This window comes from Pleurodeles waltl, chromosome 2_2, assembly GCF_031143425.1.
Source record: "Pleurodeles waltl isolate 20211129_DDA chromosome 2_2, aPleWal1.hap1.20221129, whole genome shotgun sequence".
NCBI lineage: Eukaryota > Metazoa > Chordata > Amphibia > Caudata > Salamandridae > Pleurodeles > Pleurodeles waltl.
In genome coordinates this window covers 617,860,212-617,883,545 of record NC_090439.1, presented here as the reverse complement: position 1 = coordinate 617,883,545, position 23,334 = coordinate 617,860,212, and the positions used below count along the sequence as shown (strand labels likewise).

Below are 23,334 nucleotides of genomic sequence, written 5' to 3'. Positions count from 1 at the left end.
AGCTTCAACTTTAGTCCTGGTGATCACATCAAGTTCCTCCGCAGACCTATTCTTCTCGACCTGCTTTGTCATCCAAGCTGGAGCAAAGTTAATTTCTGGTTTCCTCCTTTTCAACCATTCAATAGGTGAGACTCCGATCTTTGAATGCAGAGTAGTGCAATACAACCACAAACATAGTTCTTATGAGGAGATCAACAATACAGTTATTGGCAAATGAATATTAGATGCATTCCGCATGCATTGCATTCATCCTATTGACCATACCATTGGTTTGAAGATGACATAATAAGCTCTGGAGATCATGAATGCCATTCACCCAAATAAATTCTTCCACTTCTTCAGAAGATAACTTGGTACCATTGTCCGAGACCAAGGTTGCAAGAAGTAATTCCCTCAGAAATGTATCTTTAAACAAGTCAATGACTGGTTTTAATGTGATCTTGTTAACAAATTTTAGCTCTGACCATTTGCTATAATAGTCAATCGTCCAGAAAGCAAATTAAGAGTTAGGTGGAGGAAGGCTAAATTACCAAAATTAATGGATTGAAGTAATGGACAATTTACTTTTAGTGTTACAGCCACTATATACTACACAACACTTTAGGGCCTGATCAATCTCTCTTACCATCGAGGGCCACCAAAAACCATTTTAATATATTGCTTAGTCACTGTACACCCTAAGTGTCCTTCATGTGCCTTGGGTGTAATACTGCCTCTGATATTCACATGTGGGACAAATTTGTCATCTCTTATTAAAGGTCCATCCTCCATAGTCGATTTCTCCTCAATTTCAACAAAGGGCTCATGAAAAACATCAACAATGTTCTGTCTTGGCTAACTAGACCTGGAGAATTGAATATCTTCTTTAAGAACTTAATTTCTCTCAACACATGCCAAACTTCCTCAGAAAATGCATCAGTCTCTGCGAGCTGAACTGCAGCAACAATGCAATCTACCAGATCTTCCTCAACTTTCATTCCGGAAGCCTCCATAGACAGCTTAGTAAAAAGAAACCATGACAAATTAGCACCAGAAGGGCTGTATTCCAGCACAAAGTTGAATTGAAGATGTTTTGTAGATAGTCTAGCTACTCTAAGAGTGAACCCTTTCACATTTCTTTTCCCCAAGGATAAAAAGAAAAGGTTTATGATTGGTTTGGATTAAAAACTCCATCTCCCACCGGTAGTTGTAACTTTTAGTGCCAGGCAATCAACAGGCCTGTAATTCTTTTTCAGCCACTAAATATTGTACATTTGTGTCCCTCAACACAGGAGTCTCATAACATATTGTGAGCAGACTCTCATTACTTTTTTGAGTATTTACCACCTCTCAGCCCCACATTGCTAGCATCTACTGTTGGCACACAAATCAAATCAAATAGTTGTTTCATGGCTTTTGAACTAATCAATTCACTTTTAATCCAGTCAACAATTTCTTGATACTCCAAATGCCATTAAAAAAAGGAACACTTCCTTTTAGCATAATTGACAACAGCCTAATTGTGGATGCAAAATTAGCCACAAAAAGTGACTCAAACTAACGGAGACCAAGAAACAATTTTGGTTCTGCCTTGTCTTGCAGACGAGGCCTTCTACAATACTCTTAGCTAGGATGGGTTTAGGTTTCACACCCTTCTGAGAAACCACATCCCATATATACAACCTTGTTGGACAAAAGCACCCATTTATCACATTTAAGCACAACACCATTTTGTTGAAATTTTACTAGCACTTCATCTAAAAGCTTGTCATAGATTTCAGGATCAGAAGCAAAAATTAGAACATCACCCTGAAAAAACAGCTATATCCTGAACCCCTTTTAACATGTGATGCATAATCCTTTGAACTACAGACTCTGTGAATACCAAACCAAACAGCTTGAATTATTCCTGTTTGGACTTTCAGTTTTTTGTCTCCAACTGATTTAACCACAACTACCTGAACTGAGTTTTTGTCATCCAACTCTTTCATGGAGATTTGAGATGTTTCTGTGTTTTTGCTGTCTTGATGGTATCCTCTAACAAAGCATTACTCATTGGTAACAAGTTTTGTCTTATGCTCTTGTCACTGCAATGACTAATAACTTGGTCTCAGACTAATTTGTCTGCAAAATATTCAACCCCACAATCATTTACCAGTCTTCTGAGAGAAGCAATACACAAAACTATATCCTCCCCAGACCACTGAACTCCTTTAAGGAACATATGTACTACCAAACTCAGTTGTACATGAAATGTATTTTCAAGCTTTTTTTACTGTTTCTTGATATACATCCAACATGCCCTGTTCTCCAAACACCAGTTCTAGACGATGCTTAAAAATAATTATTTCCTCGATACCCAATGGGTGTAGTAATAACCATTTCTTCCTTTCTAGAGCTTATGGCACCTACTTACATTTCAAATACACCAAACACTCATTTTCATATAATTGGTGAGTCATCTAGAGTTTGCAAATATTGGGGTGGTGGGTTGACTGATTGCATGTTCCACTCTAAACCTATCCAACCCTAATACAAACTAAAAGACTGGCCAGTTAGGGGGAACTATAAAACTAACTAACATAAAGAATGTTTCAAGAAAATAACTTTACATTTATACACACCTTTTGAGGACATTTGCAGGATACTCTGTAATATGAACAGTATGCACAGCAACACAACATATATTGACGTGCCCATAATATAACCTTGGTGTGTGCAACACGGCCATACTATCCAACCTTATCAATGTTCTGAAATAAACAATGTACAATGTTGTGAATAAAAGGTGTGTATATCACTGTGATATGCTTTTTGAATACACACAGTACCAGGGTACAGAACGGTGTGTGTGCCACTGCTGTTCACTTGCCAGACTTCTGTATCCTTTAATGATGACAGTGCATATAATTGCAATATGCTCCTCGATTGAAAAAAAGTGTGCAAAGTGTGAGAAGCTCTGCAAGTACCAACATAACATGCTATGTGAAGCTAAACTAGTTTGCTTTAGCTGGAAATTACCTTTGAAGTTTTAACCAAAGCTTTATCCTGCTGAAATCTTATAGACCACTCAGTCGATATACTGCAATCCAGCAAAGCGCTTCTTCTCTAGACGGGAACTAAACATGAAGTTAGATGTTTATGGGCTGCGATGCATGGCCCGATGGCTTCAAGGCTCTGCTGAAAAGTCACTATGCCTTTTTCCAATATCCAATCTCCATTCAAAAGTCTTAAATCAGATGAAAAATAGTCTGTGACTTTACAATATGTACATGTGACTGTAATGTGGGCTGGTAGTTTCCCTGACATCCAGTTGTTGCATGTGTTTTACTATTGCATCTCACTTGTGTAGGAGGCTGGCGTGGCTTATAGTGGGTACCTGATGGTACTTACACCTTGTGCCAGGTCCAGTTGTCCCTTATTAGTATATTAGTAGTGTTCTAGCAGGTGAGGTTGATAGAGGTAGCTATAGCAGAGCAGCTTAGGCTGAACTAGGAGACATGCAAAGCTCCTACTATACCACTTATGTCATATAGGCACTATACCATAAGAAACACAATACTCAGGGTTACTAAAAATAAAGGTACTTTATTTTAGTGACAATGTGCCAAAAATATCTCAAAGGATATACTCCCTTAGGAGGTAAGTAAAATACACAAAATATACACACAAACCAAAATCAGGTAAGTAAAACAGTTAGGAAGTAGTGCAAACACTGTAGAATACAATATGATGCAATAGGCCTAGGGGCAACACAAACCATTTACCCTGAAAGTGGAATGTGAACCACAAATGGACCCCTAGGCTAGTGGACTGTGTAGAGGGTCACTGGGAGTGTAAGAAAACACTAAGGGTGTCCAAGATACCCCACCCCAAGACCCTGAAAAGTAGGCGTAAAGTGATACTACTTCCCCAGAAACACACTAAACTCGTGATAGAGGATTCTGCAAAGACCACAACAGACTGCAAAGCACTGAAGATGGATTCCTGGACCTGAGGACCTGCAAAGGAAGGGGACCATGTCCAAGAGTCGTGAAAGTGTCCAGGGGGGCAGAAGCCCACTAAACCCTGGATGAAGGTGCAAAATGGCTGCCTCTGGATGGAAGAAGCTGAAGATTCTGCAACAACGAAAGGTGCTAGGAACTTCTCCTTTGTGCAAAAGATGTCCCACGGAGGATTGGAGGATGCAGCATTGTTTCCTTGGAGAAAGACCGCAAACAAGCCTTGCTAGCTGCAAAGGTCGCGGTTGAAGAAAAAGGGTGCTGCCCGGGCCAGGAAGGACCAGGATATCGCCACTTGGGAGAGGAGACAGAAAGGGCCCTTGGCAACACAGAAAGCCCATGCACAAGAAGGCAGCACCCACAGAAGTCCTTGAACATGGGCTCAAGAGGACTGAGCACAGCAACACTACAAAAGAGGGTCCCACGAAGCCGGAGGTCAACTCAGGGTGTTGAGCAATGCAGGACAGAGTGCTAGGGACATGGGCGAGGCTGTGCATGAAGGATTCCTTGCAAAAGTGCACAGAAGCCCTAGCAGCTGCAGTTCACGCAGTGCACAGGATTACTGTCTGGAGAGGGGAGGCAAGGACTTACCTCCTCCAAATTTGGACAGTAGGGCCACTGGACAGTCTGGGTCACTTGGGTTCACCACCTGTGTTCCCGGTGCCACGCTCATCGGGATGAGAGGGGTCCCAGAGTACCGGTGACTCTGAAGTTTGGTGCCTGCTGGAGCAGGGGGAAGATTCCGTCGACCCACTGGAGATTTCTTTGTGGCTTCCAGTGCAGGATGAAGGCAGACAGCCCTCAAAGCATGCACCACCAGGAAACAGTCGGGAAAGCCGGCAAGATGAGGCGCTACAATGTCGCTGGTAGTCTTCTTGCTACTTTGTTGCAGTTTTGCAGGAGTCCTGGAGCAGTCAGCGGTCAATCCTTGGTAGAAGTCAAAAAGATGCAGAGGAACTCTGGTGAATTCTTGCAAGTCGTTATCTGAGAAAAAGCCTACTGGAGAGACCCTAAATAGCCCTCAGAGGAGGATTGGCCATCTAGTCAGATAAGCACCTATCAGGAGGGGTCTCTGACGTCACCTGCTGGCACTGGCCACTCAGAGGCCTCCAGTGTGCCCTCACACCTCTGGATTCAAGATGGCAGAGGTCTGAGACACACTGGAGAAGCTCTGGGCACCATCCCTGGGGTGGTGATGGACAGGGGAGTGGTCACTCCCCTTTCCTTTGTCCAGTTTTGCACCAGAGTAGGGACTAGGGGTTCCCTGAACTGGTGGAGACTGGCTTATGCAAAGAGGGCACAATCTGTGTCCTTCAAAGCATTTCCAGAGGCTGGGGGAGGCTACTCCTCCCCAGCCCTTAACACCTATTTCCAAAGGGAGAGGGTGTAACACCCTCTATTAGAGGAAATTCTTTGTTCTGCCTTCCTGGGACTGGGCTGGCCAGACCCCAGGAGGGCAGAACCCTGTCTGTGGGGTGGCAGCAGTGGTAGCTGCAGAGAAAACCCCAGCTAGGTGGTTTGGCAGTACCTGGGGTCCATAGTGGAGCCCCGGGGGTGCATGGGATTGGCATCCCAATACCAGATTTGGCATGGGGGGACCATTCCATGATTTTAGACATGTTACATGGCCATATTCGGAGTTACCATTGTGAAGCTACATATAGGTATTGACCTATATGTAGTGCACGTGTATAATGGTGTCCCCGCACTCACAAAGTCTGGGGAAATTGCCCTGAACTATGTGGGGGCACCTTTGATAGTGCAAGGGTGCCCTCACACTTAGTAACTTTGCACCTAACCTTCATTAAGTGAAGTGAAGACAAATAGGTGACTTATAAGTTACTTAAGTGCAGTGTAAAATGTCTGTGAAATAACGTGTGCGTTATTTCACTCTGGCTGCAGTAGCAGTCCTATGTAAGATTTGTCTGAGTTCCCTATGGGTGGCAAAAGAAATGCTGCATTCCATAGGGATTTCCTGGAACCCCAATACCCTGGGTACCTAGGTACCATATAATAGGGAATTATAAGGGTGTTCCAGTGTGCCAATTAGAATTGGTGAAAATGGTCACTAGCCTATAGTGACAATATTAAAGGCAGAGAGAGCATAAGCACTGAGGTTCTGGTTAGCAGAAATTCTTTGTTCTGCCTTCCTGGGACTGGGCTACCCAGACCCCAGGAGGGCAGAACCCTGTCTGTGGGGTGGCAGCAGCGGTAGCTGCAGAGAAAACCCCAGCGAGGTGGTTTGGCAGTACCTGGGGTCCATAGTGGAGCCCCGGGGATGCATGGAATTGGCACCCCAATAACAGATTTGGCATGGGGGACCATTCCATGATCTTAGACATGTTATATGGCCATATTCGGAGTTACCATTGTGAAGCTACATATAGGTATTGACCTATATGTAGTGAACGCATGTAATGGTGTCCCCACACTCACAAAGTCCAGGGAAATTTTCCTGAACTATGTGGGGGCACCTTTGCTAGTGCAAGGGTGCCCTTACACTTAGTAACTTTGCACCTAACCTTCACTAAGTGAAGTTCAGACATATAGGGGACTTATAAGTTACTTAAGTGCAGTGTAAAATGACTGTGAAATGACGTGTGCATTATTTCACTCAGGCTGCAGTGGCAGTCCTGTGTAAGATTTGTCTGAGCTCCCTATGGGTGGCAAAAGAAATGCTGCATCCCATAGGGATCTCCTGGAACCCCGAAACCCTGGGTACCTAGGTACCATATACTAGGGAATTATAAGGGTGTTCCAGTGTGCCAATTAGAATTGGTGAAAATGATCACTAGCCTATAGTGACAATTTTAAAGGCAGAGAGAGCATAAGCACTGAGGTTCTGTTTAGCAGAGCCTCAGTGATACAGTTAGTCACTACACAGGTACACACATTCAGGCCACAAACTATGAGCACTGGGGTCCTGGCTAGCAGGTTCCCAGTGAGACAAGCAAAAACAAACTAACATACATGTAAAAAATGGGGGTAACATGCCAGGCAAGATGGTACTTGCCTACAACTTGGCCCTGATGCAGTTCACTATGGCCCTCGAAAAAGTCCCAATGGTGTGATGTTCTGTACGATCCAAAGTGTTGCATTTTACTTGGTCGTGATGCTTTCCAGATGGGACTGTGGAAGAAGAAACACAATGTCATGCACCATAGTCCCACTGAAAACTTAATGAGTGAAAAAGTCCACAGAGATGCAGGTATATGCATATCTTATATATGAAGCCTCAATTTGGATCTTAAAATGCACTCCGAGCTCATATCAAAATGAAGTTGTTTGAACTGCTTACTGGTTCAATAAGGCGGCAGCTCAATAAACAGCTTGCTATTAGAAATTTGTAGTATCCATAGAACACTCAGAGGCAGGTAGAGTTCAACAGTTATTCCAAGAGTTCAACTGCAAGTGGGTACACCAGCAGGTCTCTCCTCACAACTGAAGTGAATCTTCAAATATCAACATTCTAAGAACAGTTAGCCTGCTGATTCTACATTCTGCAACACCACTATACAGTTACATAATGTCAGAATCAGCAAGAGGAACATAATATACTGCATGTAGAGTCTATTTATTTTTCTTTTAAGGGAGGAAATGTCACCTGGGGAGGTGTCAATAAGGTGACACTTGTTAGTTGTAAGAAATTGTGTCACTGGTTGAGGCGAGTGAAAGCTCCTCCCATGCAACAACCACAATCATTGTCAGTGTGAAGAACAAAAATAACTAACTTAACCTATGCTTAACCATCTGCTAGCTTGGAAGAACTCCAGTCAGGATTAATTTGGAGCCAATGTGTGAAGTATTTATGCAGCACACATACATTACTAAAGTGAAAACACAACACAAGAATAATCCCAAACCAATTCAGAACAAAAGAGTAATGTTTAATAAATAAAATTATACCAGAATAATAAAACTCCAGTCATATATTGGAGATATTTAATTGTAAAGGTTCAAGTAAAAATAATGTCCAACATTAGAATGGTCATCTGGTTGTGCTAGACTCAGGGAGGTCACAAGCTCAGGCCACCCACGATGGATCACAGGTCAGATACAGGGATCAGATTAGTCCTGATGAAAAGTTACCTTAACAAGTCCAGCACAAAGAGTTCCATTCACTTTGAAGGAGGGTGCAAGGAGACTTTCCACATAAAGGGCAGGTCAATAGTTGTGGATGGTTGGTTCCGTAGTGCGAAAATCCAGTAATCGCTGGAGCCTCATATTAATTGATCAGCATGGAAATCGCTGTCTATATGAAAAGCAGATTTCACTTTGCTGGTCATCATGGGCGATCGCTGTTGATGTGAAGAGCAGGTCTCTACCATGCTACACATTGGTGGTCATCACGGGCAGCAGAGTTTAGCATGAACAGGACTGTTGTGAGCATCCCAGCTTCAAGATTTTCAAATTTTCCTTCATGGAGGAGCTTCCACTGATGCCAGTCATGGGTCCAGGGCCTTGTGGTGGGGGGAGCCTTTTGGGAATCAGTGCTCACTTCAGCGGAGGCAGCAACAGGGCTCAAGCAGATCCATGCAGGTCCAATTGCAGCTGGATTGGTGGGCAGTGGCAGGCAGGTCTCTGAAGCTTGTTGTGTCTCTGTAGCTCACGCAGGAGGTCAGCCAACTGACCCTTAGAGTCACTCTGAGTAGACTGGGAACAAGGCAAACAGGTCAAGTCATTCTTCTTCAGACAGCAAGGCAGTCCTTCAAGTAGCAGGACAGTCCTTCTGGCAGCAGTGCAGTCATCTTTCTAAATCTTCCACAGGTCCGAAAGTGTTCTTATTTCAGATACTGAGAGGACTACATTTATTCTCAGTGCCAGTCTGTGGGTGGGTTATCCTTCCTTTGCCTAATCTTCCCCCTTTCTGGGTTTGGCTTCAAACTGGCTACTTTCAACAGATGACAAGCAGGCCTAGGTATAAGCTGCACTGTGGAGGGCCAGCATCCCTTAGAAGTCAGGAAAGGGATGGGAAAGCCCAGGGCTATCCCTTTGTAGGGAAGGTTGTGTGCCACCTCCCCAGGAAACCCTGCTTCGGGAAGCAGCACTCTCTCCCTCACCCAATACCCGTTCACTGTCATGTGACTCTGGACACTTGCAGAACAGCACATTTGATTTAGTCTGAAAAATGACAACTTACTAAAGTGGCATTATTAGAACAGCAACTTAAAATCCCACTTTACCATTAAAGAGGATGGCATGTTTACCATGATAGCATGTTTCAAATGTACTAAGGTAACGCAGGGATAGGGTATGAAAGAGAGAGGCCTTACCACAGTGAAAAACGACCTTAGGAGTTTTTTTCCTGTCAGGACATGTAACACTTAATTACACATATCCTACTTTTTAAATACAATGTCTCTTGTCGTTTAAGCCTTTCGGGCTTACCTTAGAAGTGACTTATAAGTGTTAAAAAGGAAGGTTTAGGCCTAGCAAAAGGTTTATTTTGATAAGTCAAAATGGCAATATGCTACTGCCAACACAGGCTGCAGTGACAGACCTGAGACATGTTTGAAAAGGCTACTTCAGTAGGTGGCATGAGTGTTGCAGCCCACTAGCAGCATTTAAAGTATGGGTCCTGGATACATGTAGTATCATTTACTAGGGTCTTACAAGTAAATTAGATATACCAATCAGGTAGATGCCAATTACACCATGTTTTACGGAGAGAGTACAAGCATTTTACCACTGATTAGCAGGGATAAAGTGGAGAAAGTCCTAATGCTAACAAAAGTGGGTTCAGTAGCAGAAGGCAAAAAGCGGGGGTGACCTCATGAAAACAGTCAAGGTCCAAAATTAATGTATAAAAGTTTATTGAGATGATCATGGCTGGGCCAAAAGACAAAATAAGCCTTAACAAAAAAAAAACATCTTTTCAGTGGGTCACCAGTACAAAGGGGTCATAAGGTCATGGATGAGTCATATTATTCTAGCCTGCTCTGAAGCTATAACATCCCTGTAAGCTTTGCTTTTTCCCATGAATTTCTATCTTTTTTACGTATAATAATTTTCATTACAAAATGGTAATCCAACCACCGCAGTGCATTCCCTTTGATGTGTGCAGCAGCAGATGGCCGCAGGGTCTGGCGTGCGTCCAGGCCCAGTGGCCAACCCCCTATAACAACCCAAACCTGCACCATGCACGGGCTTTGCCATCTCTGCAGCCTACCCTTCTAACCACTCTACCCTGAGAGAAAGAGAGAGAGAGAGAGAGAAAGAGGGATTTAGGCTTTGATGAATGATATACTTAGAATGAGGTATTTCTGGGCAAATTGAAAAGAAAAATGTTTTTGTCATTTAAAAAGAGTGAGATCACCTTTCGACTTAAATATTTATAGTTGAAAAAAAAAACTAAAGCAGGAAATGACCACAGACTCACCTAGACTAGAACCCTTAACCTTTAATGTGCACGTCTGAGACCTTAAAAACTAGGCCAGAGGTGATGCCTTACTGAGCAGTGTCCCTACTTACCTATGACAATCAGCCCACAGATTTTGAGGGAAAAAAACTTTGATGTTCCATCTACAGGAAAGTTTAACAGTGAAAATACTAGAAAATAACGAGATGCACTGCCAGGCAATACTAGGATTTGAACCTTAACCCTACTCTGTGACAGCACAAGACCTTAACCATTAGGCCAGAAATGACTCAGTTCTGTTCTGCATCCAAACATAACTATTGCATTCTTACCAAACATCTTGCTAGTCTGACTTTTTAAAGTCATTGTATGGAAAGACCATTGCAATAACAATCTCTCTCTCTGTCTCTCTCTCTCTCTCTCTCTCTCTCTCTCTCTCTCTCTCTCGAGAGAGAGAGAGAGAGAGAGAGAGACGAGAAAGAGACAGGATCGCAAGAGGAGCCTGAAGCCCCTGCGTTCCTTGTCGGCTCCCCACGTTCTGCAGGACCCGCCATTACTTCCACAAGCAGGGAGTTGCTTTAAATAGCCACTCCCTGCTGGCGGGAGCAATGTTTCCATCTGTTTCCCTGCACGCATATTTGCAAGCAGGGAAACAGATGAACACGTCACTTCCTGCAAGCAAGAGCTGCTTGTGTGTGTGTGGCTGCCATAGTGGAATGCCATTCAGTTTGTGGTTGAGGCATTTGAAGCACAATTACTACCCATTCTTATACTCAAAGCCAATCACAAAGGAATGCTTGATGGCGACACATTAACTAAGGAAATTTGGACAAAAAAATGGGTGACATTTTACCGTTTCAACACTGCTTCATTAAAAATTAACCAACAATCCATATATTTTTCTGATCATGCTGAAAGGTCTAAGTAGGAGGCTGGCCTGGTTTGTGTAGTGGTACCTTGGATACTTGCACCTTATACCAGGTCCAGTTATCCCTTATTAGTAAGGGAGTAGTTTTCTAGCAGCTTAGGCTGATAGAGGTAGCTATAGCAGAGCAGCTTAGGCTGAACTAGGAGACATGCAAAGCTCATGCAATACCACTTATAGTTACACAGTACTTATACACAAGTAAAGACAATACTCAGTGTTACCAAAAATAATTTTTTTTATTTGGGTGACACAGTACCAAAAATATCTTAGAGACAATACTCCTTCTGGAGGTAAGTATTATACACAATATATACACTAAACAACATAATAAGGCAAGTAATTAGACATAGGAGAGTGCAAACAATAGGCAATGCTATAGAATGCAATGGGAGAAAATAGGTAGGGGTAACACAAACCATATACTAAGAAAGTGGAATGCAAATCACGAATTACCCCCTAGACAACTGTAGTGTGTGCAGAATCACTGGGAGAGTAAGAATACAGTAAAGGTAAGTAAATTACCCCACCCCAGAGCCCAGAAAAGCAGGTGGAAAGTACTGCAAGTTTCCTTAGGAAACACTACACCTTGTGATATGTATTATTGCAGTAACCAACCAAGTCTGCAAACAACAACTGCTGGATTCCTGGACCTGAAGACCTGCAAAAGAAGGGGACCAAGTCCAGAAGTCGAAAGAAGTTCCAGGAAGGACAGGGGCCCCTGCCAACCCAGAAGAGGGTGCAAAAGAAGAGTCCCCGGTTGGATGAAGACTGCAGGAATGTACCCTAGGAAGATGCCAGCAGGTTCCAGCATGATGCAAAAGATGCCCCACGATGGGAAGATGGATGCAGATGTGATTTCGTGTTGGAAGTCACCAACAAGCCTTAGTTACGACAAATGTGCGTTTTCCATCAAAATGGTTCTGGCTTGACCCAGGAGGGACTTGGGGGCCTCAACTCTATGTGAGGAGGAAGAGGGGGCTCTCAGCACTTTAGAGAGCCCTCAGGATGCCAGACAGCACCCACAGGAGTCCCAGGACATGGGGACAAAGAAGGTGCAAAACACGGATGGTGCAGCACAACAAAGGAAGGTCCCACACCGCCGGAGAACAACTCAGCAAGTTGAGCATCGCAGGATGGAGTGCTGGGGACATAGGCGAAGCTGTGCACGAAGGAATTTTGCAAATAGTGCTCAGAGGCCTCAGGAGGTGAATAATACGTGGTGCACAGGGGTACTGTCGCTCTCAGGGAAGGCAAGGTCTTACCTCCTCCAAATTGCATCACAGGACCTCAGGACAGTCTGTGTCAATGGGGTCCACACACTGTGAGTCCAGGAGCATGCTCGTCACTGTGAGAGGAGTCCAGGAGTACCGGTCGTCGACTTGGAAGGTGCCTGCATGAGCAGGGGAGTGACTCCGTCACCCTACAGGAGATTTCTTCAGTCCTTCTCGTGCAGAATGAAGACAGGGAGTCCTCAGAGCATGCATACCATGGAAACTGTTGCAGTTGCTGGCTGGAGCTGAAGTTGCAGATGGAAACTATCCCTTGTGGATACTGTGTTGCTGTTACAGCGGTTCCTGGAGCAGGCTGCGGTTGATCCAAGGTCAGAGGATGAAGTAGTAGTTGCGGAGGATTCCTGAAGGAAACTTGCAAGCAATATCTCAAAAGAACCCACAGGAGAGACCCTAAATAGCCTTGGGAGGGGGATTGGCTACCTTATCAGGTAAGGACCTATCAGAAGGGGTCTCTGATATTACCTGCTGGCACTGGCCACTCAGAGCCCTCCAGAGTGCCCCCACACCTTGCAAAACAAGATGGCTGAAGTCTCGAATACACTGGAGGAGCTCTGGGCACCACCCCTAGGGTGGTGATGGACAGGGGAGTGGTCACTCCCCTTTCCTTCGTCCAGTTTCGATGGATCGAAGCAACATAGGTTTGAGGGGATGTCATCAATGAGTAATGTGAGCATCAACAATAATCAACACAATCAACAATATTGAACCTCAGTCAATAACCACACCAATTTATTAAGAAGTATTATAAATGTTATTTCCCTAGATTAACAACGCTAATGTCATGAAAATAACTCTTAAACACAAATGGTAAGCATATAGAATTAATAACGTTGATTAGAAAGTCTTATAAATCTCAATTTAATTAAGACAACAAAACAAATTATTTCCAAGAGATTCACACTTGTTAACAATACCAAAACAGGTAATAATGGCAAAGTATAAATTAGTACAACACTCAAAAGATGTCAATATAAGTCATGAACATTTTAAGGTAATTCCCTCACTAACCACAAATTAGCATCAACATGTTGGGCTTCATGTGAAAAGAATTTAGTAACACAAATTTAGGAAAACTCTTAATAAAATAATTTTGATATACAGCATTCAGATCATAAGTTGCAGCTGGAACCTGGAAAGCAAAAGAGACATAAATAACATTTCAATGACATACGTTACCAATATCAGTAGTAGTGGCAACAAGCAGTTTACTTCAGCTTGGGGACACCATCAGTTATATCTTCAGAAGGTTTGGGCCTAACAACAGCTAAACCCACACTGCTGTAGGAACACTGGAATCTCTTTCTCTCTCTGATCTCTCATCTCCCCGATCTCTCCTCTCTCTTCCTCCAACTCTACCTAGGTTGTTATACTAAATTCTAAAAGGCTTATGATTGGTCTGTCCATTGGGGTGGTTACGCTTCAGCCAATCAACAACTAAATTGATAACCTAAAATATGACAATTCTACACTAAGTAGAACATTTTCTTTAACAATATCTTTTCCTCTTCTGTCTCGTCTGTAGCTCTATTGTTTCATCACCTCCCAAAACACCTCTTCTCAGGAAGACATTTTTACTGTTACGACTTCACTTCCATCCTCGAGGAAAAACCAAGTATTAGTAACATTTTCAAACAATAGAACATTCAACTTATGCAATGATCGGTTACACATGACCTTGTTGGACATAATGCAGCAACCCACTAGGGGTAGCTGTGGACACATCTACTCAAGCTCCAAATGCACTTTTATGTAAGCATTGAATTGTGGAAAATAACCACAGCATTTAATTAGAGTCTTGCTCAGTTAGGAACAGAAAATTAACTGTGGCAACCATTTTCAAGTCACCCGTTTTATTAGTTAATTCATTACACATTTACTTACGCCAAAATCATTAATAAACATATTAGAAAATTCACACTCTCACAGTTATCATCCCTGCAGGTTTGCCTGCTGCTGATAATATATTGTAGATCATATTTTAGCTAGGCCCTGCCTCTGAAAGAATGTGATTTTTCAGCTTCCTCTTTATAATCCATTATGAAAACTTCAACACCCAAATACCATTAATGGATTGCAAATTTCAGGATGCCTGAGTCTTTTTCATCTAGGGGCTAAAAAAGCTATGTGCACCTCAGGCTCTCTTACACAAGTAGAAATATACGCCCATATTTATCAATATTCCACTTAATGCAAAGCAACGCAGCAAGCCACGTTTGTACCATAAACTAGGGAGCTAACAGGCAAGTTAAATATGCCAGTTGGGAATATGCCAAGTTGACAGTGTTTGAAGTGGGCAGGGGCACTTTACATATGATTAACAGGATTAAGGAGCACAGAGTTCTGAAGGTACCAAAAATAAAGGATCCTTCAGAAGGCAAAATATTTCAGGTTGACCACGCAGAAAAAGATGATTTCTTGCACGTAGGTTCTGATTACAAGTGTGGAGGAAAATGTTTTGCAGTGATCAAACTCCAAGTTAGTTTTCTGTAAACAACACAATATTACCTGATAGATGTGAGCAGAAAAAACTTGCTGAAGTTTATCAGACTAAAGTGTGCAGGAAAAATCAGATAAACGTGGAATTATGTGCTGTAAAACGTGATGGCACTTGTAATTCCACATTTTAGATGCACCATGGTAGCATAGGTGGTATTATATACACCCGTTAAGTACCTTACCCTGGGATGATATTATTTACTAAGGTGGTAAGTACCTAACTATAACGTGGCTGGGGTTTTACACTGGGCTACTTATTTTTTGCATGACATGGCATTTGGACTCTGAAGGCGTGACGTTTTATTTCCCATTAAAAGTATATCAATTCATTCTTAAAATTGACGTAACGTTCTCTATTCAGGAATGGTTTTATTCTTATAAAATACATTTTTCTCCTTTCAGAAATATTTTTACGAGATCTGAACCTAAAAGAAAAGTTCATAAAACATTTCACAGGTAAGAATTTGGCCCAATTAAAGTCTATTTCGTTGAAACATGTCATTCATTATTAATGAAATTAGATAACAGACGTTCAGCTTCACTTTCTCTCTTTTTGCAATTTTTATTACCTGTGAATAACTGTTACAACGATCTGCTCTGGAAGATATGTATTCAAACGTTTGTGGAATTCAGTGTGAATTAATTTGAGTGTTCTTTAACGATTCCATTTTGATAAACTGTGCTCTGAATTTAAGTAAATGCTGTCTCTTATACTCTGAAGAATCATGCTCTAGATTTGTGAGAACTTGCACCCTTCCACCCTGGTGAACAGTGCCTTCCATAATGGTGAACTGGATGCTTTTCACTCTCATTCCATTTAACTGATTAGGACCACACATGCCCTCGTTAACTACAACTGCATTTCAGTGAGGTATCCTCCTTGTGTTCTAGGTTACTAAGCAATACATTTGAGTGATTTTACACCTTTCACACTAATGATTATTATCATTAACTAAGGGCCATATTTACCTTGCTGCGCTGCCCTGTGTGAAAGGGAAAAGGAAAGAACGCACTGTATTTAATATTGCACAGCCATTCCTGCTCTTTCCGAGCACTGGTGCACATTTGGCTGCCCAGAGCCAATGCAGGCACCCTTGCACCATGTTGTAGGCAGGATTGTTTTCGTATAGAATGGGACACCTTCTTGCACCAAAAAACTGTTCTCAGAGGCATTTTTCTCATTCAACATGTGCTGTAGAAAGAGAAAAAACGAGGAGAAATAAACATATTTCTCCTTCTTACGCCTCCCTGGGGAGGCATAGCATTTTGACACATTCCCAGGTCTACCACTAATGGTATATCTGGAAATGCACCAAAATGCATGGGTTGATGCATAGGAACACCTCCCTGGGACAGAGTAACAAAAGGCAGAAATCTGTGCCGCCTTGTTTGACTCCACATTTACCAAAACAAGCAGGGCCAGCAAGGTGGCCTTGTGTGACTTAGTAAATAGCATTCAAGGTTTTGCATCACACTTCCTCCTACTTGTGGGACAGAAGATCAATAAAACCCAATGATAAATATGGGCCTAAGTGAACTAGGCTGCCTCAGGGTATCTTTTGACAGCCAGTTCACTATGGATGGCCCAATAGTGATTTGTTTGGTATACTCACCACCCTTGCTCACCAAAGCATTCCTTATTCATTTGAGTGTAACGGTTCTTTCTGCTCCTCCAGGTCTTAGATTCACAGGTAGGGACCTCATTGGTCCCATAAACACTAGGCTAAATAGGTCTGGACCTCTGCTGTGCAATACACTTTCTAAGATCCCACTTGAATCCTTTTTTGAGCCAGTTTGTAAAGATCCCACTTTATTCTTGGGGGTTATATGATTATGTTCCAGTGGAGCCTCATGTTCGAAATATAGACTGCACTAGGAAAACTGTGGGGTGCATTTGGGGCAGTAATATTAGCTTTCCATAGGAATGAGAGACTTTCAAAAATTGCTACCCTAGAAGATGCAGTCCACGAAGTAAGTTGAACACAAAAAGCAAATGGACAAATCAGACCAACATCTTCATAACCTAAATAAATTAATGCTCAAACTTAAGAAAGTCCTTTTAAACAAAGCAAAGAGGACATGTAAGGCCTTTCAGAGCCACTTGTATGAACAAGTGTGTTACTATACTAACATAGTTGTAGTGGTGAGAAATACAAGCACATTGTTCAGATTCAGGATGACCAGGGCCAATATAGAAGTCCCCTACAAGTATAGCAGAGGCCATGATATTATTACACTAAGTTTAACTCAAATTCTAAGCCCTTGCCAGCTGACAATGTGCACAGCTATGTGGCAAAGCTCCAGTGCCAGTGATCACCCATGACCAAGCACTCACCGTGGATGAGACCATAGCTACAGATGAATTCACGCAGACTAGGGGGTCCTCAATCTCTTGACTCATGAGGCCCGGTCCCAATGGCCTTCCAATGTAGTTTTTTTAAAGCCAAGCTTTTATGCTCAGCCACCCCTTTTAGATTAGTATAAAGAGACGAGGTCTGCTGGCCATCTTCCCACTGACATTTAGGAATTGCATATCACAACTATACTTAAACCTGAAATAAAAGCTCACAGTTGCACCTCCTATAGACAGATCTCATTCATTAATAATGAAGCAAAATATTAGCAATAATTCTAGCCACAAGCTTGCTCGCTGTTATCACTGATTTAAGTTCATAAAGACCAAGACTCAATACCCAATGCCATATTACTGGCCACCCAGTTGCAAGAACCTTTAGCCATATTACAAATCGACTTCCAAAATGCATTCAATAGCATTTAATGGTGTTAGAAATGTTTTTTTTGGTTGGCTGTCAGGTTCCCCCCTGTCCATGCAAGGACCCTCACGCTAGTCAGGGCAAAAGAGAAACACACCTGGTTAACCCCCACTCACCTCCTTGGTAGGTTGGCACGAGCAGAAAGGCTTAACCCAGAGGCAATGTGTAAAGTATTTCAACCAACACACACAGTAATACAGTGAAACACTACAAAATGGACACCACACAAGTTTAGAAAAAAAGTAAATATGTATCTAAGTAATGAAGACCAAATACGATAAAAGTCCACAATACACAGTTAAAGATGTGATTTTAGCAATTAATAAAACAGAAATAGTGCCTAGAAGCACCACTGCTGCATTTTGATGTTAAGCGGCATAGTGACGAAGTGGTTTCCCACAATGCGACGCCACTGTTTACAGAGTCACAAGGACCCCTAGGTACAGTACCTTAGCAAAAATGTAGAAAACAGGTTGGTGTACGGAGTCGGGAAGTGAGGCATCACTGGATCCAAGGCGGCGTCGGTTCTGGTGCTGTGAGGCAAAGGAGTGGAGGGGTCATGAAGATGCATCGGGTCCTTGCTGAGGAGCGACAGAGGTGAGGAGTCGTCGGTTGCAAGGAGTCAGTCACGGGGCACCTTCGGCAAAGTCGAAGTACGGCAAAGTTACAATGCTACAGGGTGACCTCACAGGGTTGCGGTTACGTCACAGAGTCACAGGCACTGCGACGGAGTTGGGTGTCACGAACGTTAGTGCTATGACAGTCCGTTCTTGCGAGTTCTTGGAACATCAGTGGTGTCAGTGACGTGGGGCCTTGATATCGGTGGGGTCTTCGCACTTCTTCGAGGTCCATGGCTTCAGGTGCAGGTGGCTTCACGGGTTCTGTGCAGCGTTGTCATTGTGAAGTTGCACCGCGTCGTCCGGCGTCGTTTCACAGGATTTTAACAGAAATTCACTCTCAGGGGCCCAGGAACTGGAATGGCATCCTCTGGCAAGCTAGAGTCCACAGCATGCAGACTCAGATACTGGTTGGTGAAGCCTTTACTGTCCCTGAGGCTTCAAAAACAGGAGGCAAGCTCAGTCCGAGCCTTTGGAGATTCTTCTAAAGCAGGAATATACCACAAAGTCCAGTCTTTGTCCCCTTTCACAGGCAGAAACAGCAACTGCAGGATATCCCAACAAAGCACAGTCACAGGCAGGGGCTACACTTCTAATCAGCTCTTCTCTTTGGCAGAGGTTCCTCTTGGTTTCAGAAGCAAATCTTGAAGAAATCTAAAGTCTGGGGCTTTGGGCCCACTACTTATACCCCTTTCTGCCTTCGAAGTTGCCCAGCTTCAAAGAAGTCTCTGTTGTTTACAAGATCCTGCCGTGCCCAGGCCAGGCCCCAGACACACACACCAGGGGGTTGGAGACTGAATTATGTGAGGGCAGGCACAGCCCATTTAGGTATAAGTGACCACTCATCCTGCCACTCTTGCCCAGATGACTCATCAGAATATGCAGGCTGCCCCCAGCTCCCTTTGTGTCACTGTCTAGAGGAGATTCACCAACAGACCAACTGTCAGTCTGACCAAGACAGGGAATCCACAAACAGGCAGAGTCACAGAATGGTCAATGCAAGAAAACTGCATTACTAAACATTCTGATCGGCATACATAGAATATACAACAAGCTGCTTTTACATGCCTATTAAATGCGCATATACCAAAAAAAGAAATGTTTTATTTACCGCCAAATAAAACATTATGTAGCTTATTTTTCTCTTTTAGTAACTTTTAGAGCAGCTAGAGCGGGCAAAAGAGAATGTGGCTGTGTGGCCCTCTCAGCAGGAAGTGATTATCCATAACATGGCCAATGTTGCAGCTTTTTACCTGGGATGGGCTGCTTTAGACAGCTTTTCTCCTACAGGATCGCCCCCTCCCCATTTTGGGAATAAAAGATTTTATTAGCATATCAGTAGCTCGTGAGCTACCCATATTCTGCACTCCGTCCATCATCTTGTTGTGTTTCTATGTCTGCCCCAAGTGGCAAGGGTGTGCCCAGACGCGGTTCATTGCTTACTGAGCCACTGAATTCAAGCTAGGCTGGCTGATGAGGGGTGATACCCCGAAACTGGTCTCAGGATGCTTGTTTCCAGTCCAAGCAGGACCTGACCTGGCAGTTCGGGCAGGTCTGTTCAATGGGGAACAGAGTCAAGTCTGATTTGCACATGGCTGGGTCCAAACTGGGGTGGCATGGTGAGCAAAGGAACAATGGATTTAACCCAGATCTGTGACCAGCGGTGAGTGTTTGAAAAGTTTCACCACTCCGTTTATCATCTTCTTGTGTTGCTATGTCTACCCTAAGTGGCAAGGGTATGCCCAGACATGGGTCCCTTGCTCACTGTGCCACTGGATTCTAGCCAGCCTTGCTGATGGGGGGTGACACCCGGAAAGCAATTCCCAGGATGCATGTTTCCGGTCCAGGGTGGAACTGGCCTGGCAGTCCCGGCTGGACTCTTTCCAAGGGGAACAGGATCAAGACTGCTTAGCATATGACTGGGTCCAAACTGGGATGACATGGTGAGCAATGGAACAATAGATTTAACCCAGATCTGTGACTGGGGGTGAGTGCTTGAAACATTTATCACTCCGTCCATCATCTTGTTGTGTGGCTACCCATATCCCCCAATGACATTTATGTGCTTTTTAGCTTTTCATAGAAGAAGAGAGGTTTAAAAATCATGGAGGAAGCTTCAGAGTTCACAATCAGCAACTGCTATAAGTAGTAAACGGGGAGCTGCATGAAAAAGTTTGGTATGTGTGCTTCAGTAAAGACAAAATTTTACAGTCTGTAGAGAGCCAGCCCTCAGCGTCGGGTAACAAAACAAGGTATATATATATATATATATATATATATATATATATATATATATATATATACACAAAACAAAGTTGTCCTCTGACAAAAAGCGCACTCCCAACAGGTTGCAGTTTACATTTTATTTTGGAAAGCAGCAAAACCAGCAGTCACCTTCAATGAATTATTTACATTTCCCAGGCCTTACGCATTTCAGACATCTCGTCCTTGATCACAGGCCATATGCTTGGATTGAGCAAATAATTGCAGCACATGATTCCTTCATTAAATACTCTGGTGAGTTGCACATTGCATTTTGGTAAAGGTAGTCCTGCACGTTTATATTGTATCTTTAGTAGATATACATCTTTGCCTTGGTAGGTTGCTTTTGCCAAATGCACATTCAAATACATTTTGAAAACCTTAGTAGGCGAATTCAAAGCACAGTTATCGAGTTTTGCTGAAATTGTTCCATCCTGTTGCTCCAGTGTATGACGATATAGTAAAGTCACACAGACCTGCTTTCTACCTGCAGTGGTGCTGCTTTCATGGCTGGACAGGCCGTCAATCATGTACAAAACAAAGTTGTCCATGGACAAAAAGCGCAAACTGTAACCTGTTGGGAGTGTGCTTATATCGTCATACTCTGGAGCAACAGAATGTGAGGGTCTGAGTGGGTCTGTGAGTGGATGTGTGAGGGTCTGACTGTGTATGTGAGTGGGTGTGTGAGGGCATGAGTAGGTCTGTGAGTGGCTGTTTAAGTGTCTGCATGGGTCTGTAACTGACTGAGTTCCTGAGTCTCTGAGTAGGTCTCTGAGTAAATCCTCTGAGTGGGTGCATAAGGGTCTGAGTGGGTCTGTGAATGGGTCTATTAGGGTCTTTGTGGGTCTGTGAGTAGGTATGTCAGTATCTTAGTGGGGCTGTAAGTGGGTGTGTGAGCATATAATTGGGTCTGGGAGTGGGTGCATGAATGTCTGAGTGTGTGTTTAAGTGGGTGCGTGAGTGTCTTAGTGGGTGTTTGAGTCAGTGTGTGTCTAAGTGTGTCTGTGAGTGGGTGCATGAGTGTATGAGTGGATCTGTGAGTGGGTACATCAGTGCCTGAGTGGGTCTGTGAGTGGGTGCATTGGTGTCTGAGAGAGTCTGTGAGTGGCTACGTGGGTGTCTGAGTGGGTCTCTGATAGGTGCAGAAGTCTCTGAATGGGTTTGTAAGTGGGTGCAAAAGTGTCTAAATAGGCTTGTGAATGGGTGCATTAGTGTCTGAGTAGGTGTGTAAGAGGTTGTGTGAGTGCCTGGGTGGGTCTCTGACTGGGTGCATAAGACTCTGAGTGTGTCTGTAAGTGGGTGTGAGGGTCTAAGTGGGTCTGTGCATGGGTGCATCAGTGTCTGAGTAGGTGTGTGAGTGTCCGAGTAGGTCTCGGAGTGGGTGCATAAGTCTCTGAGTGTGTCTGTAAGTGGGTATGTGAGGGTCTAAAGAGGTTTGTGATTGGATGCATGCGTGTCTGAGTGTGACTGTGAGTGGGTGCATGACTGTCTGACTGCTACTTTGAGTGAATAAAATAGTTTATGAGTAAATCTCTGAACTTTTTTGTTGTCGCCGATATTCGCAAATAAGTTGCAACATAAGATGGGAGGACTGCGCTGAGCATCGTGTTGTATTCGTGAATATCACACTGTGTCAAAAAATCATTTTTAAGGACTTCATTTTAAACTCACAGACCTCTATATCACACCTCTGGGATCAGGGTACTTCCTGACCCCAGGAAGTACCTTGTACAAGTACCAGTACTTCCACCCTGACCCGTTGTGCCACTTTTTACAGTATTTTGCAGCCCTGGGGACCATTAACCATTATCTAAAATGGCGGATGGAACTTTCTGGTCAGGTTCTAGCTAGGCCATCACGGCATTCCTGTTGTTGCGTGCATTTCTGAGTACATCGTGATCATCACAGAAATGTTGTGATAGACCCGTGGCCCTAGATATACAAGTTTATGTTCCCTTTAATTTCTCAAAAACTACTGAACGGATCTAAAGCATAATCTGCTTACCAAAACCTAGCTTTCTGCCCAATTTGGTGTAATTCCATCCAGTGGTTCCAGGTGTAGTCATGTTCTAAGGTCCTATGGGAATTAACATAGGAAACACAACTTTGTTGACCCCCCTTTTCCTCTGCGCCTGCTTGACAGATCACCCTGAAACTTCCTGTGCGCAACAGGTATCACTGGCACACTTTTTTTGGAAAATGTTCTGAAGATCCGTCAAACGGAGCTAAAGATATAGGCATCTCAAATATGTGCTCTTTCTTTAGAAACATGGTCCTAACTATAACTACCTAGTGGTGACCATCACAATGTAATTTTACCTAGTGGCGGTCACCACTAGGTAGTTATAGTTAGGACCATTTTGTTCCATGGATGGAGCATTTTTTGTTTTGCCAATAACTTTGGCGCTGCTTGGTGAATCTTCAAGAAATTTTTAAGGCATACTTTGGTCAGTTCAGCTGCTTTGTTGAAAGTTTTGAGGTGATCTGTCAAGTGGGGGCCCAGACAAAAAGAGGGTCCGAAACACTTTTTCCTCATTCTGTGTCAATGTTTGTTTTAAAAATGTTGAACACAACTACAGCCCAAACCGCTGAATGGAATTACACCATATTTGGCAGAAAGCTAGATC

At 43.3% G+C, this 23,334-nt stretch overlaps 1 protein-coding gene across 4 annotated transcripts in view; it reads left to right on the top strand.

Moving 5' to 3' along the window:
- Positions 1–23,334, top strand: part of ALKAL1 (ALK and LTK ligand 1) — a 692,892-nt gene that overhangs the window by 508,646 nt on the left and 160,912 nt on the right. For all 4 annotated transcript variants that reach the window (XM_069220161.1, XM_069220157.1, XM_069220158.1 and 1 more), the window contains exon 3: positions 15,457–15,510. In XM_069220161.1, the coding sequence (XP_069076262.1) occupies positions 15,457–15,510 (54 nt within the window). The remainder of the gene's footprint in view (positions 1–15,456; positions 15,511–23,334) is intronic.